The 16,988-nt window shown below is 38.6% G+C and overlaps 1 protein-coding gene across 1 annotated transcript; it reads right to left on the bottom strand.

The window, feature by feature from the left end:
* Window positions 1-1,034: 1,034 nt before the first annotated feature.
* Window positions 1,035-16,988, bottom strand: LOC129755475 (uncharacterized). Its single transcript, XM_055751989.1, has 2 exons — window positions 16,866-16,988; window positions 1,035-7,168 (listed from the first exon to the last, which is right to left on the bottom strand). Exons 1-2 carry the CDS (start codon window positions 16,875-16,877, stop codon window positions 3,299-3,301), a joined length of 3,882 nt encoding a protein of 1,293 aa, XP_055607964.1. The 5' UTR covers window positions 16,878-16,988; the 3' UTR covers window positions 1,035-3,298.

Here is a 16,988-nt window from a genome sequence, read left to right on the forward strand (position 1 = left end):
CCCCTAACAATGATTGAACCTTTGAAACATTTATTACCTACTACTCTAATTATACCGGACTCCACGTAAACCATCCAAATTAAAATTGTGTATTTTTATTTCTAAATTTAGTAATTTTCGAACAACAATTTGACACGTTCATTGACATGGGACCCATATTCGGGTGACGGGTATATATCCTGGGAGGCCCCGTCACATCAAAAACGGGTGACGCTCTCTTACTCAAGTTAGCCACACGTTGCAAATCTTGAAGTTCTCCCTCTTTACTTTCTCGCTCCGGGCCTGGCTAGTAAAACTACCAAAATGGGCGTGGCAAAGAACGTGTTAAATTTATAAGTTCAAACAGGTCCCTTCTTTGGAAAACTCTTATTGAACCGCATGCAGACTTTCTAAGGGAAGAAACCACGAACAAAGCCAACCCCTCAGCGTAACTGGAAGTAGAGATGATACTGATTTCTACAATCTACGTAAACCGTGTTCCTGTATTTCGGTAGCTAGAAAGCAAAAACCTCCGGAAGCGGATTGTCATCGAACGGATTGCCAGAACTCCATTGGCCAGGTGTTGTAAAATGTCATGTCATAAGGTTCTTGGAGTTTTCCCTCTCCCCACTAGGAAAGGTAACTACTTTTTAGTTTACTCGTTTCGCCATTATTTGGATGTTGTTCAATCAAGCGCCAGAGATTGAAGTGATGTATTTTTTTTGTTGATCCAGTTCTGTTATTGTTATGATCGTCCCGAATATTCGGATGATATTTCTACCTGCTCCTGTTCCTAATGTTGTAATGTTAGAATGAAACATACCGTTTCCTGATCTGTTCTGATAAATCGTTTCCGAAAGATGTCGAATTTCTCGAAACATTATCCCCTCGCGACATCCCGTTATCACCCGAAATACACTTTGTACAAATATTTTAAATATTTCCCGGCTCTAATAGATTATTCGAATAACGCGCTTCCTTCCGGTTGTCGACTTTCTTCCCTAAAGCAGTCATCAGTGTGAGGATAACGTTTCTTTCTTTTGGTTTGGTTTTTGTTTCTCATTACGGTGTTTATTGTTTGCATCATACTTTTTTGTATAGTTTATTCGCGTTCATCCATGTCAGCAATTGCTAAAAGGCACACAGCATTTTATAGTTTTTATATTGTTCTATATAGCAATCGCCGAGGTGATCCCGCGCACACATGTTTCTTTGCGTTCTTTTAGGAAACCTAAGATTACCAAAAGGTAAAATCGGTTCACGCAATCCGAGGTGTGCTTCCGGGTTTGTGTTGTGTAAAGTTCGCTTTGCGAATTCACTCCAATGTCAGGGTACTAGCTCTTTTACGTACTCTTTTCCACGCTTTTTGTTTTGTTTCTTCGCGAAATTCTCTCTGGAATTTTCGGATAGTTTTCCTCTATCTCTTATCTCCGTTTGGGTTTTTTACTACAGTCAACGGCAGAAGCAATATAATGTCAACATAAAACTTTTGATTTCAAATTATTTTTATCCTATCTTGGAGGAATTACCTTGACTAGCGATATTTTATAGAGACTAGAAATGAACTTTACAGGGTTTACTTGTATAAAATAACCATACTTCTTATACTATGTACATAGGCTTCTATAGTAAAATAGTGCATTGATCATTACTTTGATTGAAATTGGTAACTTTTCATGTTATTCATATATCTGGAATGGTTTTTTTACTTGTTTACTTGTTCTACATCTACTTGACGACTAGCTTGAATAATATTTTTTTCTTGTTTGCATAGTTTACGTACTTTGGATTTTGAATCTCATCATGATAAGGTAAAACAAATACGTGCAATTGTTCTTGTGTAGTGTTTTTGTTTGAGGTATGTTTAGCTCATGGATTTTGTTGTTGCTGTTGTTGCAATATTTCGGTTATCAATAGGTTCATTTCACTATATAAAATTGTACTTTAGGCATCGTTCTTCTACAGTGTTTCCATGGTAACCAATTTCGGGATCGATAATTTAAGGTAACAGGAGTATCCAAATTTGACTAGTTTTGTTGTGTGTAGATCGATTACGAGCCGTTTTGTTTTTCGATTATTATCATTAAATATAGTGCACGGCCGCTTGTACTTTCGATTACCCTGAGTTACGGTTTTGGTTCCATTGATACAATAGGTTTCACCTGTTTGTTTTTTGCTAGTGTTTCATCCTTTCAATCTTCGTCCCGCTTTATTGTTTTAACTCTGTGCTTTTTGAGCAAAATAATACACTTGCAAAAGCAACCAACGAAAGTGTCATCCCTCAAATACTACATAAGCTTCCAAGATCCTCAAGTCTTTGCTTCTCAGAATAGCACAAGCGCTCGTTAAACGCTCGGTAAACAATCTTACAAAATCTATCATACCCAAGAGATACAATTTTGTCTTCAATACTATTTACGCATAATAGGAACTTTGTTAGAACATCACCAAGAATTTTACTCATTGTTGTTGTTACTCTTATTCTTAGTACAGTATTCATTCTGATATTTTAGGTTTATTTTGCTAGTTTATATTTCCTACATCGATTATTCCCTCATCTACAGTCAAGCAATTAGGTAGGTAATGCTAGTAGCTGATATTTAATGGAAAACTCAAAAACGAGCCCTGATTGGCGAATAGCCCAACTTTAGCGGATGATACTCTGAAACTTTTACGCCTTGCAAGCACTTCTGCTCGTTTTGGTCGGTGAATGGTATGAAAATTAAAGACACCATTATTCGTGCTAATGTTCAACCCTAAACCAAACCATATTTTTTCTTGCTTTCTCCTGCGTTTCTAATTTGCAACAGCTGAACTGAGAACATGTAGAAAGTACCTGGCTCTCAGCTGATCTCCCTTTTTACTTTTATTCTATCTGAATTCGCTCATTCTTTCCAATAGACACGACTACACAACGATAAATCTACGGTGATCAAATATTAATACAGTTTGATTTTTTTTTCTTCTCCTTACACCTATATCTTTGTTCTGCTAAGTAGAATTAATCTGCTCCTTTTTCGGGCCTGCCTTCACAAGCGCATCCCGGATAAAGGTACGTACGTATTTGCGGATTTTACTTTTTGCCCATCATCGTCGTCATCATCATTGTAGTTGGCTTCAAAAGTTTTACTTTCAAAGCTGGAACCGAATCGTTCCCATCCAGCTGTTCTGAGCTGGCCGTACTTTTGATTTGATTTTGTCACTTCACAATTTTGCAGTGAGGTTCAGCAAACCCAAAGCCATGAATAAAACTCAAAAATAAAAACACTCACAAATCGGAGGACTCAGGCTGCAATTGTCTTGGAACAACCCTTCCACCCTAGGCAGGGCTCAGAGTGAACGATATTGTCATCGGTGAATGAATGCGTTCCTTGACAGGTAGAAAAACTACAGCTGGTACGAACCTGTTTGCAGATGCCGACGGCTGTGCTGGGTTTAATTGATCATCGCCTCGATTGGCCTCCGGGACAGCCGATTCCTCGATGAGGAACGACTGCATCAGCAAGGGGCCGCTCTGCTGGGGAAGGGCGTAGATGGCCGGCCTCTGGGTGAGGTTGGCCATTTCCGCGAGAATTGGGTTTTGTTCGGATTTGGGAGATGCTGATTTACGGGACTCTTGTTCTTCTATTTGTGGTTGAGACGATTCGGGCTGACATGGTTCTTGGGGAGATGCGACTTGCGGTGGATGTGGTGAAGCGGGTGCCTTAGGAGTTTCCGCTTCCTGCGAGGATGAGGGCAGTGGTGTCGATGCTGGCGTCAGGGAAGGTGTGTCGGATGACGAAGATGGGATTGGAAGAGAAAAACGGCTTGCTTCTTTGGCCAATGATACTGCCGATTCAGATTTGATGACTGGAGATAGTGTCATCGATGGTTGATTCTTTTCCTTCTCCTGCATCATTTGTTGCTGAACTATGTTTAAGCTGGTGTGAGTTCTTTCGTGGATAAACAGCAGAGGAAGGAGAGGTGTTGAAAACGGGCAGTACGAGCACTGATAGCCTTTGGGACCAACATTCGAGTTGGCGGGATCGACACCGAACAATCCGGAGAAGGGATTTTTCAACATGAACTTATTATCCGGAGATGGAAGCCCAAACGGAGACTTAGGATTGAATTTCTGGTCACTTAGGTTAAGCCCAAAACCACCGTTAGGGATTTTGAGCGATGGACTAGACGATTTGCTGCTTCCTCCCAGTCGGTGTTCAATCTCTCGCAGTTTGTCGACTCCCATCTTACCGTGATCGCTCAGCAAGTGAGCTCGAAGCCATTTTGCACTGCGGAACCGTCGGCTGCACAGAGGACAAACTTCGGTAAAGTGTGAATAGTACCGGTTACTCAAATCCGAAATCTCTCCTGGCTTCAAAATGCCTTCAAGAGAAAACGGAAACTCCGCATTTTCCATACTTTCCATGGATCCGTTATTCCGAGGCTGAGGTAAAGGAGCACCTTCCTCAACAATGCCATGGGTATTATGTTTATGAACGCGCAAGAAGTATTTACTGCACAACTCCTTATTACAAATATTGCACACCACTCCTCCAATTTGCGCACCATTTTCAATTTCTATTCCATGCATGCGCTGCATGTGTGTCTTCATGAAGTACTTGTTGCACAATTCCTTGTTACAAATTTCACAATAGCTGCTTGTCGGCGTCATCGAAAAGGTCGGCTTCCTTTCTCCATAATTTGGTCCGGTCGGCATACTCATACTGGGAGCAGTAGTAGGACGTTCCGGTGTGATAAAACCTTCCCGCTTCGGACTCAAACTTTGTATTCCATGAGCTTCCATCAGATGTTGCTTCAACATGAACGTATTGGAAAACTCCTTATCACATTGTTTGCAAACTTCGTACTCATTTCCTGAAACCTGCATGTGAGCTGGTATATTAGGAGACTTGATTCCATTGTTGTTCTCGTTCATGTTGTTGTGCTCTTGAATCATATGAGCGTGCAGCAAATACTGATTCTCCATCTCCTTGCCACATATACCACACGTCATCTTCCGCTGATTGTTCAGATCATTCAGCTGCATAATCATCGATTGAAGCTTCTGAAGATCGACACTGATTGCTTCGGCCTCTTGTTCCGCTCCCGAAGCTTGATCCGACTTCTCAACAGCTTCATCATCTTGTCCTGCATCCGCACTACCATTGGCATTCTCATTGCGCTGAGGTTCCTCCTTCAAATTGCCCTTAGCCAAATCAGCACATTCCTCTACCAATTTCTTCAACGGCGGAGGGAATCCAGGACCCTCGCTCCCACCGACAATCAAGTTCAACGGACTTGTCTGGGAAAAATTCCACGGGTTACGCTCCTCCTTGGCGGTATCATCCGGTGGTAGGAATATACCGTGACGTTTCAACTTGTGGGTACGCAAAAAGTACTTGTTGCAGTATTCCTTGCAACAGATTTCGCAGAACGCATCCGGATTCAGTACTCCCAATCGTTTAAGCTTATCGGCGGAGAAGTTGGCTTCTCGAGCAGCTTGAATTGAGAGCGGAGATAGCTTCCTCGGTTGCGGTGTGAACGAAGCATCTTCCTGCTCCACTGAATAATCTTCTCGGAATCCTTCCGGCATTCGGAATGGACCCAGAGCCGGTGATAGCTCGGATGGTGAGATGGGTTCCGGTTTCTGCTCCAAAGCCTGCTGAAATTGTTGTTGTTGATTATGGAACTGTTGCGAGAAAGCATGCTGTTGTTGTTGAGTGTTGTGATGGTTATAGTTGTTGACTTCGTGAGCTTTGCTACGATGTTTTCGCATAGCACTTAGGCTGCTGAATTTTTTGAAGCAGATGTCGCAGAAGACAGTCGGTTGAACTGGATTGACGGACATTTTCGGTGATGTGATTGGTCGCATTAGAGATTGAGAGGGCAGTTCATTGTTTTGGATTTGATTTTCCTGGTTGGATTTCTCTTGCTGCTCTTGCAGAACTCCTTGCTGTTGTTGTTGTTGCTGCATTTGGAATACCTGAGATAGTTGGTGAAATGGATTGAGAGAGCCCATATTTTGCAACGAATCATTTCCACCGCTTTGGGGCTCGTAAATTCCGTGTTTGTTTGCTTTGTGTGTCTTCAGAAAATACTTGTTGCAAAATTCTTTATTGCAGAGGTCACAATAAGCCTCCGGATTGAAAATTCTCAACGGGGGTACGTTCGGTCTGTTGGAGTTATCGCTCGGGCCAAATGATGGCACAGAGGGCATTCCGAGTAATGGTAGTTGAGGTAGATAACCGGATGCTGTAAGTGCTGCTGCTGCATCCGAAGGGAACGGAAACGGCAATCCTGGGAACGAAAGCCAATCTTCCGGCTTACCAGAGTTGGCAAACGGGGTCCTGTGGATTTCTCCATCCCACTCTGGATCCTGAAGGAGTTCTTTCTTTAAGTTTATATCCATTGGCTCAGCAGGCGATGCCGACTGTTGTTTATTACCATTCATCAGTTTGTCATTGTTTTCCTTGTTTGCAGCTTCCGAAGACACTGCTTTTTCATGGTTGACATTGTTGAGTTCATTTTCGTTGCGATCAATGTTCGTTTCTCGGTTATTTTCGCGCACATCTTCACTCGCATGCATACCATTTGGTACGGATCGTTTCTCGGCAATACTTTCAGTCAAATCTTTCAAGGCCGCCGGTAAGCTGAGTAGACTTTCCGGGCTTTTTAACGATATCACGGCACCTGATCCGTTCTGACTTACATTCTCGGTCGACGCTTCTTCTGACCGATTGATTTCCTGCTGTTGTAACAGATGTTGTTTCTGTAATTGACTGAGATTTGATAGAAAGATTTTCTGGAAGTTACTTTGCTGTTCTGCTAGAACACTAGCCATCGATTGTATAACATCGGAATCAGCATCTTCAATGTCTTCCTCTGCTTCTTGATTTTCGGTCACCGGTGCTTGCTCTGCACCTTCCGTTTCGGGATCCCCATTACCTGAGATGCGGCTGGGCATTGATTGCTTCCGGCGCTTCTTCGACAGATCTGGTAGGCTGTCGGAGCTAAGTTGAGTGGCAGTGCTCATTCCCTGAGGTGAATGCAAAAAAGTCGATGATAGTGGGCGCTTGGACGCCTTCATTGTAGAGTTGTTGGAACTGTTTGTTTGGGACGAATTGGAAGTGTCGCTCAACGCAGCTTCCTCACCGCTAAAATCCGGTGGCGGTGTTGCATAAACTGATGCAGCCATTTTGTTGAAATACTGTAACGAAAGGAAAAGGAAATACACCATTATCTACTGGAAAGAAGCTAAGTAATCGTAAAAGGTACCCTTATATAACTATGGTTACATCTTGCCATAATAATTCCAAAATACTTAATTAAATTAAAAAGTAGCAAATAGCACTAACGGTTGAATAGGACATCAGCAGACAGTGTGTGCGTAAAAGAATTCCCTTTTTCTGTCATATTCTCGCCCTTCTCAAGTCCCATATTTTTATGGCCGCTCCTCTATGTCGAGAGGTTTCACGAATCCACCCGGCAAAGGTGGCGCAATAAAATACGCGGAAGGTGTCCGAAAATGGAAACTCGAGAGCCCGAAACGACATCGGTAAAATAAACATTTTTCGAATTTTATTTCATTTTTCCCCGGCTCATAGATAAAAATACATTGACATATTTCGTTAGCAGCCTTCGGCGAAGCGGACATTTACCCCAGGCCGTGACACTCCACATTATCGGAGCTATATCGCATTTTTTTTTTTCGGGACGATTAGTCAATTGCCTTAACGTTTTCCTGATCCCCGGGAATATGTGAGAGAAGTTGTGTGGGGCAACCCCTAAGTGACATGTTTCACTGAACACGATTGCCCACCTATTATTTAATTATTGTCATAAATATTTGAGACGCTGCTGCTGTTTCTACCATCCACGCACACATCCCGCCCAATCTAATTCCAATTTGAAATCGGACGCGTGTGTAAATAAATGTTCACGAACCCTTCCCCAGGCAGGACCCTTCTCGCACCTCTTGAACAGCTCACATCACACAACCTGTCAATAATTACGGTTTTGAAGTTTGAAGCAAAAAAAAGGCTAAATAACTAGAGAACCCTTTCACCAAAAGTACTCAGCTTCAGCTACACCTTTTAACGTACCCGAAAAAGTACCTATTTCCCCACTAATCGCCTTCTCCTGACAGAGCGACATGATTGCATGTAAACCATATGGGGGGACCGTAATTATCGTCGCTTGCCGGTGACTGATTCTTTGAACTGAAATTTGAGGTCGATTCCATATGTGTGGCACATTTAAGCCGCATACATTTTTGATTGATTATTATTGTAGTCGCGCTCTAGGAACGATTTAGCTTTCGATTTAGAGAAATACTCAACCATTTTGAGACAATTGTAATATGATTCGACCATGTTTTGCTAAATGGATCTTTATTATATGATTCCTGAAAATACGTAAAATACTAAATACTTTTATGAAGAGATTAACCACCGTAATTTTTGTTTGTTACTTTGATTTATCGGCCTAGCGGTGAAAAGTGATGTCCTTTTTAGTAGGGACATCTAAAGATTATGAAATTTTATATAGATGGATAGAAGGTTAGAAGAAATGAAAGATGGTGAAAATGAGCGGGTAGAATTTGTCTAGAAGCATTACCATCACATACCAAATTTATGTTCCTCACGAGCCTACTACTATGGAGTGGTAGATACAGATAGAGTTGCATCTACCACCACACATTAGTAGGCTTAGCGTGGTCCGCCCCACAAGCGAGAACTTGTAGTGCGGACGAACAAAAAGATGGTATGTGATCGCTAATGTGTAATGTACTAATGTGTGGTGGTAGATGCAACTCTATCTGTATCTACCACTCCATAGTAGTAGGCTCGTGAGGAACAAAAATTTAGTATGTGATGGTAATGCTTCTAGACAAATTCTACCCGCTCATTTTCACCATCTTTCATTTCTTCTAACCTTCTATCCATCTATATAAAATTTCATAATCTTTAGATGTCCCTACTAAAAAGGATATCACTTTTCACCGCTAGGCCGATAAATCAAAGTAACATACTAAATACTTTTCATCCATTTTTAGTAGGGGAGATGAGGGCATAATGGCCATCTTAAGGGGGGGGGGTAGGGTCGAACGGGTATAAAAAAATACCATTTTCACGATTTTTTTCAAGAGCTATCGTTCAAAAAAATGTATTCTAATTTTTTGCATTATACAAAGTATTGTTAAAAGAACATTTAGTAATTTTTTCGTAGAAAAATATTGAAAAATGAGTCGGTGACGGAGCACTTTCGAGGATGCCTTTTAGAAAACAGGATTTGCGGTGGACACTGTATCTCAGCACAGAATCATCTGAAGTCAAAAAATCTGAGCAAAATATTTTTAATAGATGTTTTTCTGGACCCCAACGTTTTTATTTAACTTAAAAAAAATTTTATGAAATTTTTGTGGCTGTTTGAAGTAAAAACTACGATTTTTCACAAAAAAATCCGCCATTTTTCACCTGTAAAATCTCCCCAAAGTAAAAAAAAATCAAAAAAGAAAAACGTTGGGGTCTGGTATTTTATATGTAGAAAATATGTTCCAAATTTGAAAAGAATCGGATAAGTAGTTTTCAAATGACGATGTCCACGGACTTTAAAAATGTGCTTCCGAGAAAAACGCGTTTGAAGTTTCTGCTCTTGCTTTCTTGCAGTATTAGATAGGAGGAGATAAAGGCCTATAATTTCTACAGTTTTGCTTCAATTGACTTGAAAATTTGACACAACATTCTTAAAATGTTTTACAATAAGAAAATAAAAAAATAAAAAAATCGATTTTTTGAAAGTGTTAGACCCTACCCCCCCCCCCCCCCCCCTTAAGGAAAACGCCTGTTTAACCGTAGAACACAGCTATAATATGTGAATTACATCATTATTTCGTGTTCAGACACTCAAATAGTTTATTGCCTTATTGGATGAAACTTGAAAAAGTAAATAAAAACGTTTAAAATGCATTTTAAAAATTTTTGCCGAAAGCTGAAAACCAGTCACAGTAGGGGCATAATAAGAACCCCCTGGGGCAGTATAAGCACCATTAATCAAGGCACGATGAGCGTTTTCTGGCGGGGAATCTAGCAGCGAATTCGACTCGATGAAGTCAACTGAATGATAGAGCTACAGCTTGACAATTGACCTATTGGTAAGGTGTCGGAGAGGCAATCAGTAGACTCGAGTTCGATGCCTGGTCAAGGTAATTTTTTTTTCATTTATCATTCATGATCGATGCGTTTGGCACTAAACGGTGAGGCGTAGATTCATTAAACAAAGCAATAACAAAATTATCTAGGTCTGTTTGAGAATTCAAAGAATTGACACATGCATAATGTATGAGTTTCTGGTGTTTTGTTTGACGGATGATGCTACAAGCCGTATAATGTAACAATCAAAAAAATCAATCAAGAATGATATGTGAAAAAAAATTCCCTCGAACAGGAATCGAACTCGAGTCTACTGGTTACCTCTCCGACACCTTACCAATAGGCCAAATCGACAGATGAAACAAGTCAAGCCGTAGCTCTATTATTCAGTAGACTATATCGAGTTGAATTCGCTGCTAGAATATACGGCAGAAAATGCTCATCTTGCCCTGATTAATAGTGCTCTGTTCGCCACAAGTCAACAAATTTAAGTAAACACGCGTTTTAAAATGGATTAAAGTGAAAAATCAAAAATTTCATGATGGTGAAAATTGAGAAACAATGTGTAAACCATGTTGCAGTGCGTACATTTCAGATCAAGATGATTTAAAGGTCCTAAAAGCTTATTTGGTGGTGGTCAAAAATTAGAATATTTTCGTCACCTGAGAACCTAGCTGGATATTATTTAATATTTCTGTAAAGATGAAAAATATATCCCTTTTTTGGTGAAAAATTAATACTATAGGTAGTACGAAACAAATCCTCATGAAAATTTGTTTAAGAAAATACGTACTTTTGTAGAAAAAAGAAGCGCTTATTATGCCCTGGGTGCTCGTTATGCCCTTATCTCCCCTACATGTGAAAAATGGTTATTCAACTGCCATAATAAACTAGACAACTTTCTTTAAAAATCTTTTAAATTAAAACTGAAGATAGGGGAGCGTAAGTGGACATACGCTGCAAACAGATGTGAACGAGATTTGCTGAGAGGCGCTTGAGTGTCTGAATTTCAGGATTTGCCTGATTTTTTTAGGCCCATTCTGGTAGTCCGATAAGCCTCTGTTTTTTTCTGATTTTTTTTAATATTCCTGATTTTGCCTGATTTTGCCTGTTTTTTATTAACTTTCACGGAAAACTATTTGTTTAATTAAACATTTTATCTCTAATCCATCCTAGAGTGTGTTCCAGAAGAAGATTTTCTGTGACGCCCAATGAATTCATGAAACGCTCCTTTAAAGCCCAGACAAAAAGAAACTGCCTTTAGAGATCTAGAATGTCAATTAAGCGCACTTCGCTTAAAATTGCTGTTTCTCGCATGTTTCTGAACCGCAGAATTTGAAAATTAGTACGAAATTTATAGTTTTGGAAACCTTGTAACGTAACTCAAATATTATACCCAGGCAACGTTCTGCTACAATCACTTGTTTTTATGTTATTCAAGGTCAAAGAAAAAGTAGAAATGAAAGGTTCAGAAAAAAACTGCAGATCAATTATCTATTGCTAAAAAAAATAAATCTCTAAGTTCCTAAAAAAGCTAAGGTTGGAATCTGATGATGGATATGTGAATAAGATTTTTCATCAATTTTTTTAAAGATTATTGTTACAAAAAAGAAATAAAAGGCGTAGAACCTTACTTTTCAAACAATCAATCAGCAAAATTATTTCAGGCACTGGTGAAAATTTTGGGCAGTCAATTAGAAATTTGACGTTAATTTACACATTTAGGCATCATTAAATTTTGAAAATACCAATAAAAAATTTTTCGACTAGTTTGGTTAGATTAGAAAGTTGTTTTTTACTACCATCTTAGTTTTCTCCGATTATTCTAAGACCTAAATTTATTTCGCACCAGATTTTGAGTATGTAAACGCAATTTATTTTTCCAATAGAATTATGTTCATAAGAAAGGTTATTTCATACCGATTTAAGTTGATATTTACATGTTGCTTTAAATTCAATGTTTGTTTGTTTTTATATTCATTCCAGTAGCGTATGGTTTGCACCATTTAAAAATGCTACATTAGGTGTTTCGATGAGATTTTACCACTTATACCACAACTCATCAAATTTTATTTTTGTAATATGCTGCATGAAGTTGTGTGAAGCTCTAATTTGATGGAAAATTTTCTCATCCAAACAGAAAAACGAACTGTCAAAATTTCATTTAATGTCTGTTGTAATCGTAAAAACGAAAAGCAATATAACCCTTATATGGAATTTCAAACTTTTTGAAAATGAGCAAACATTTTTCAAGAGCGTTCATAGTCTTTGGATAATTTCTAAGGACTAGTGTACTCGAAAACGTAGAGCGATTCTTTGTTCTTCTCATTTCTATTTTTTATAAATTCGGTTATGTGATCCATGATCCAACACATGCATCTCTATTAAACCCAAATAAACTTAAATATCTTCTATCTAACTCATAAACTGTGTAAGTAATCAAAATACAAAGAGTAATTCCACTAGTAATTGACTTTTCAAAAACCCCAAATTTAACCTTATAGGCCCTGAGTTGGGCGCCAATTTAATTTAAACAGGACCGTTAGTATTTTTTTCAGCTCATACTAGAGTGTCTGTCCCGGGATTTCCCGGTCGGGAATTCCCGATTTCCGGGAATCATAGTTTCATTCCCGGGAATTTCTGACATGTATGAAATTATTTCTCTGGAAAGCCTGATAGCCTGCGGAACCATTTTTATTCTTTTTTTTTGAAAATATATTCATACAAAACTCATTGAGAAATTGTCGATTCCTGCCGCAGTAGACATTTTGCAACCAATTGGGACATTTTATTTTATTCGAATAGATAAGTTTAAGTAGATTATATGTTTTTCCACACCGTTTTCATTGAAAGAAAACCCACAACTCAGATTTGTAGTGATCCATGCTTTAATATGCTTGATTAAATCAAAAAGCATTAAGAGGCGAAAAGAGTATCTATTTTTTTCGATTTTTTGTAATGCTCCTGCTTTTGGAATCTGGTTAGAAGTTGTTTGCGTTAGAAGGAAGTTGCGAACTTTTGTGAACTTTAAAGATCGTTCAACTACTTAAAAATTGAGCTGAAAAGAAAACGAGTAAGATTACAAAATTAAGTTAATAACACCTGATGGATAAAGGTTGCCAAATTTTTTTCAGCACTTACCGGGGCCGGCAAATCCGGGCAATTTTATATAAAAACCTGGCAAAATCTGGGACTTTGATTTCAAAATTGACAACCGGGCAAAACCCGTGCAAATTTTATCAAAACCTAGAAATTACTCAATAAAAATCAAGGAGAAAAAAATGAATAAAAACATGGTTCATCAATACTTATCGGCAGATTTTAAATCGTATTTTGGGCTTCTAAAAATCATAAAAACTTTTTAAAACTTGCTCAAAAAATTTCGTTTGGAGGCATAAATAAAAAAAAAATCTCTCAATTTTTCACTTGCTTAAATTTCCAAAAAATCTGGAATAAAATTCGGGCATGTTTCGATGGGATCCGGGCAACCGTGCGGAACAAAACTGTTTCCAAATTTTGAATCCTTTGTATTTTGAAAATCCGAACAAATCCGGATAAAACCAGGCAATCTGGTAACCTTATGACATACGAATGTTATCCGAACTGTTGGTTGCTTGAATCAACTCTATTCCACAACTGAAAACTGCGTTGAATCTCTCATTTCAACAGGTTATGGGTCCACTCACGTCTGGAAGGAAGAACCCAGTAAGCGCGTCCTCTCAGAAATCGACAGAGCATGCAAAAAATTGAGAGTTGAGTCACCGAACTTAGAATAAAACGGTTAATTTCGGCGACACTCCAACCCAGTAAGCGCGTCCTCTCAGAAATCGACAGAGCATGCAAAAAATTGAGAGTTGAGTCACCGAACTTAGAATAAAACGGTTAATTTCGGCGACACTCCAAGAACGCAAGAATTCTCATTCGATTTGTCCTGCCGAGATACCTAGAGGCAACGAATACGAATGCGTACATGCGAAATCAGTTTGAATGGTACTCTCGTACGATGTGGTCGCATTTATCTCCGCGTTTTTTATATGCGTGCTTTCAATCGTAGCAGTCGACTTCGCAGGCAGACAAACACGCGTCTCGAAGAGAAACATACAAACACGATTCGGGTTGTTTTCGTGTGTTTCTCTGGAGGGCGTGTCTTAGCTTAATTCGTGGCACTCACCCAAGGCACGCGTATGGTGTGTTCCTCTCTAACGATGTGATGATGCAAAATCGCCAGAGAGATCGTTACGATCCCTCTGGCGATTTGAGTTACCTCTCTGCCGATTCAAATTTACCGGGAAAGAGTTGGTGAGAAGGGTACTCTCAAGTTTTAATCTTGCGGAAAGCAAGTGCGTCAGCTATACCAGAGTGCAGACGAGCCAATCTTTTCAAAGGGATCAGCCAGCGCAGAGACGGGCCAGCGCAAAGGATTCGAGGTCAGCATGAGTAAATCTAGCAATCGACTGCTGGAAGACCATTCTGGCGTATTGGATAAGGCTGTTTGGGCGATGGTCAGCTGCCTGCCAGTCTCGCCTTATTGCCGACTAGGAGCCAAGCTGGACGACACCTTCTATCGCGTTGGAGGAAAAGCTCAGATTTCATCTTTCGATAAACAACTACGCTGCGGTTGTCATACGCCTGTTGATTTCCGACGGCTGGAAGAAGTTGTTGGTGTAGCAGGAAGTGTAGTGTTGAATGAAACCCAAGATTAACGCGATTGATTGATCGCGTATTGACGATCACTTGTGTAACAAACAATCGCTAGTATAGAGTGCAGTTATGTAAGGACCTTACTGGAATACTGAATACAGGATGAACTCTTTACCAGCTCTGAAACCTGCGTTGAATCTTTCATTTCAATAAACACACATTCCAATAGCTTAAAGCACATCTAGCTTAACATTTTATAATTTAAAAAATATGGCTTAACCACTAATTTGCTAATTCGTTACACGCGAAAAGTTTACAAACTTTTAATAAGGTTTCTATCAGTGCAAATTATTGATAACACAAGGGAACAAAGTTCACATTTTTCCGAGGTGCAACAAATAAAAAAGCTAATTTTAGCTGTTTTGGTGCGCTGATTCCAAATATTCATTTAGTTTTCTTTTTTTTAAGCTCTTGTTTTCGAGATAACTTTGGAAAAAGGTCATTCAATAAATTTGTGCACTTTTTTTGGCTACGCTAATCAATGCTTTTGGCTACAATATCCATGTCAACTTCCTCGATGACTTCAAATTATTTTGAATTCTGAGAAAAAGTTATTGAGTGTTCTTTTTATTAATTTAATCCAGGTGAAGGTGGCAACAATTTCAGAGTAAATTTAGGAATAATTGAGAATCGCTAAACCCAAAATAGCTATCTCTAGCATTTTTTTTTCGAAAAGGCAAAAATTCACTTGGAAGTATTTTTGGTAACAATTATAACTATTTACATCTAAAATATTCAAATCAAAGGACTTGAATCTATATGCCACATTCTAGAAGTCCAGAAGTTATATTCATTTCGGATAAACAGCTCATAAGATTTTTTTTTTGCTTGTTCGGTAGAATATGGAATTCTAAAGAAATTTTAATGGAATTTCGAGCGATCAAATTAAGTCGAAACGTTTTTTTTTATTACCAAAAAACGTCTTCACTAATACAAAAACTTAAAAAAAAATTTCTTATCAATTTTGAAAAATGATGGAATTTCTTTTTTTAAGCGTTGAATCGTCAAAATCAGAATATCTCTGAAAAAAATCTGAATTCTTAGTAAATCAAAGGTTAACAAAGGTTCAATTTGTTTTATTCAAATTTAAATGATCAGTTGACAATGTATGATTTGGCTCAAAACTGATAATCTTCGATTCCTAAACGACACATCAACAAAACTAGATATAATAGGCAAAATTTTCTAATTTTTTTTTAAATTCCAAGCACAAATTTGAATAAAAATGAGAATCAAAAATCAGATCACAATTTTCGAAACTGACTCTAGGTATATGATTTCTACAATCACTTGTTGAAAAGATTTAGGAATTAATTATTCGATAAGATCATTTCACCAGAATGTAGGTACCAGCTCATCAGGTTTTATTTTCAGAATAAACCGTGAATTAGCCCTGTGTTTTTATATTTTAAGACATATCTTAAAATTCACGTTTCAACAGACAAAAGTAGTGACCGAAAAGCCAGACAAACCCAAAAGTGATCAGCTCCCAACAAAACGACTTTCGCAACAGTTTTCGAATCTGTCGTGACAAATGGTTGAAAATATTTTCTTCCGAAAACTAGCAACTTTTAACCGCCGTCGTCGTCGTCGTCGTCGTCGAGAAAGCAAACTAAACGGAGGGTGACCTGCCGATAGGCGATGACGACGTATTTTTCACTAGCAAATGAGGAAAACTTTTCCATTTGATACGTCGTAATCTTGGCGGCCTTTCGGTTAGTAAGAAAAGCGGCAAACAAAATAAACTTCATAGCTCTCACACCACCCTCTTCCATTTGCGCAGCTCCCCGTATTTAGAGTTGGCAACTTTTTTGATAATATTTTCCACAGATTCGGTTCATTAGGATTCCATTCGCCTTGTTGTTTACATCAAATCCTTTCTTTATGATTGTAATGGGTATGTTTGTGTATCGTTGTTATCCTTTTTTTTTTTGCTTTTTAAATAGAAAAAAACACCTGTTCGATGAGGTAGGATTTTTTTAAAAGGGTTTACACTACACTACACTCATCAGCAGTCAGTTCAAATGTCACATTTCCTAATAATCCACTTACAGCTATATCCATTGATGGAACGTTATCAGATCGCAGATTGTTTTTGTTCGTTCAAAAGTAGCAATACGTCTCTACGTTTTTATAAAAATTCATACTTGTTACTCGCACTGATTCGAAAGCTGT

Source organism: Uranotaenia lowii, chromosome 3 (genome assembly GCF_029784155.1).
Source record: "Uranotaenia lowii strain MFRU-FL chromosome 3, ASM2978415v1, whole genome shotgun sequence".
NCBI lineage: Eukaryota > Metazoa > Arthropoda > Insecta > Diptera > Culicidae > Uranotaenia > Uranotaenia lowii.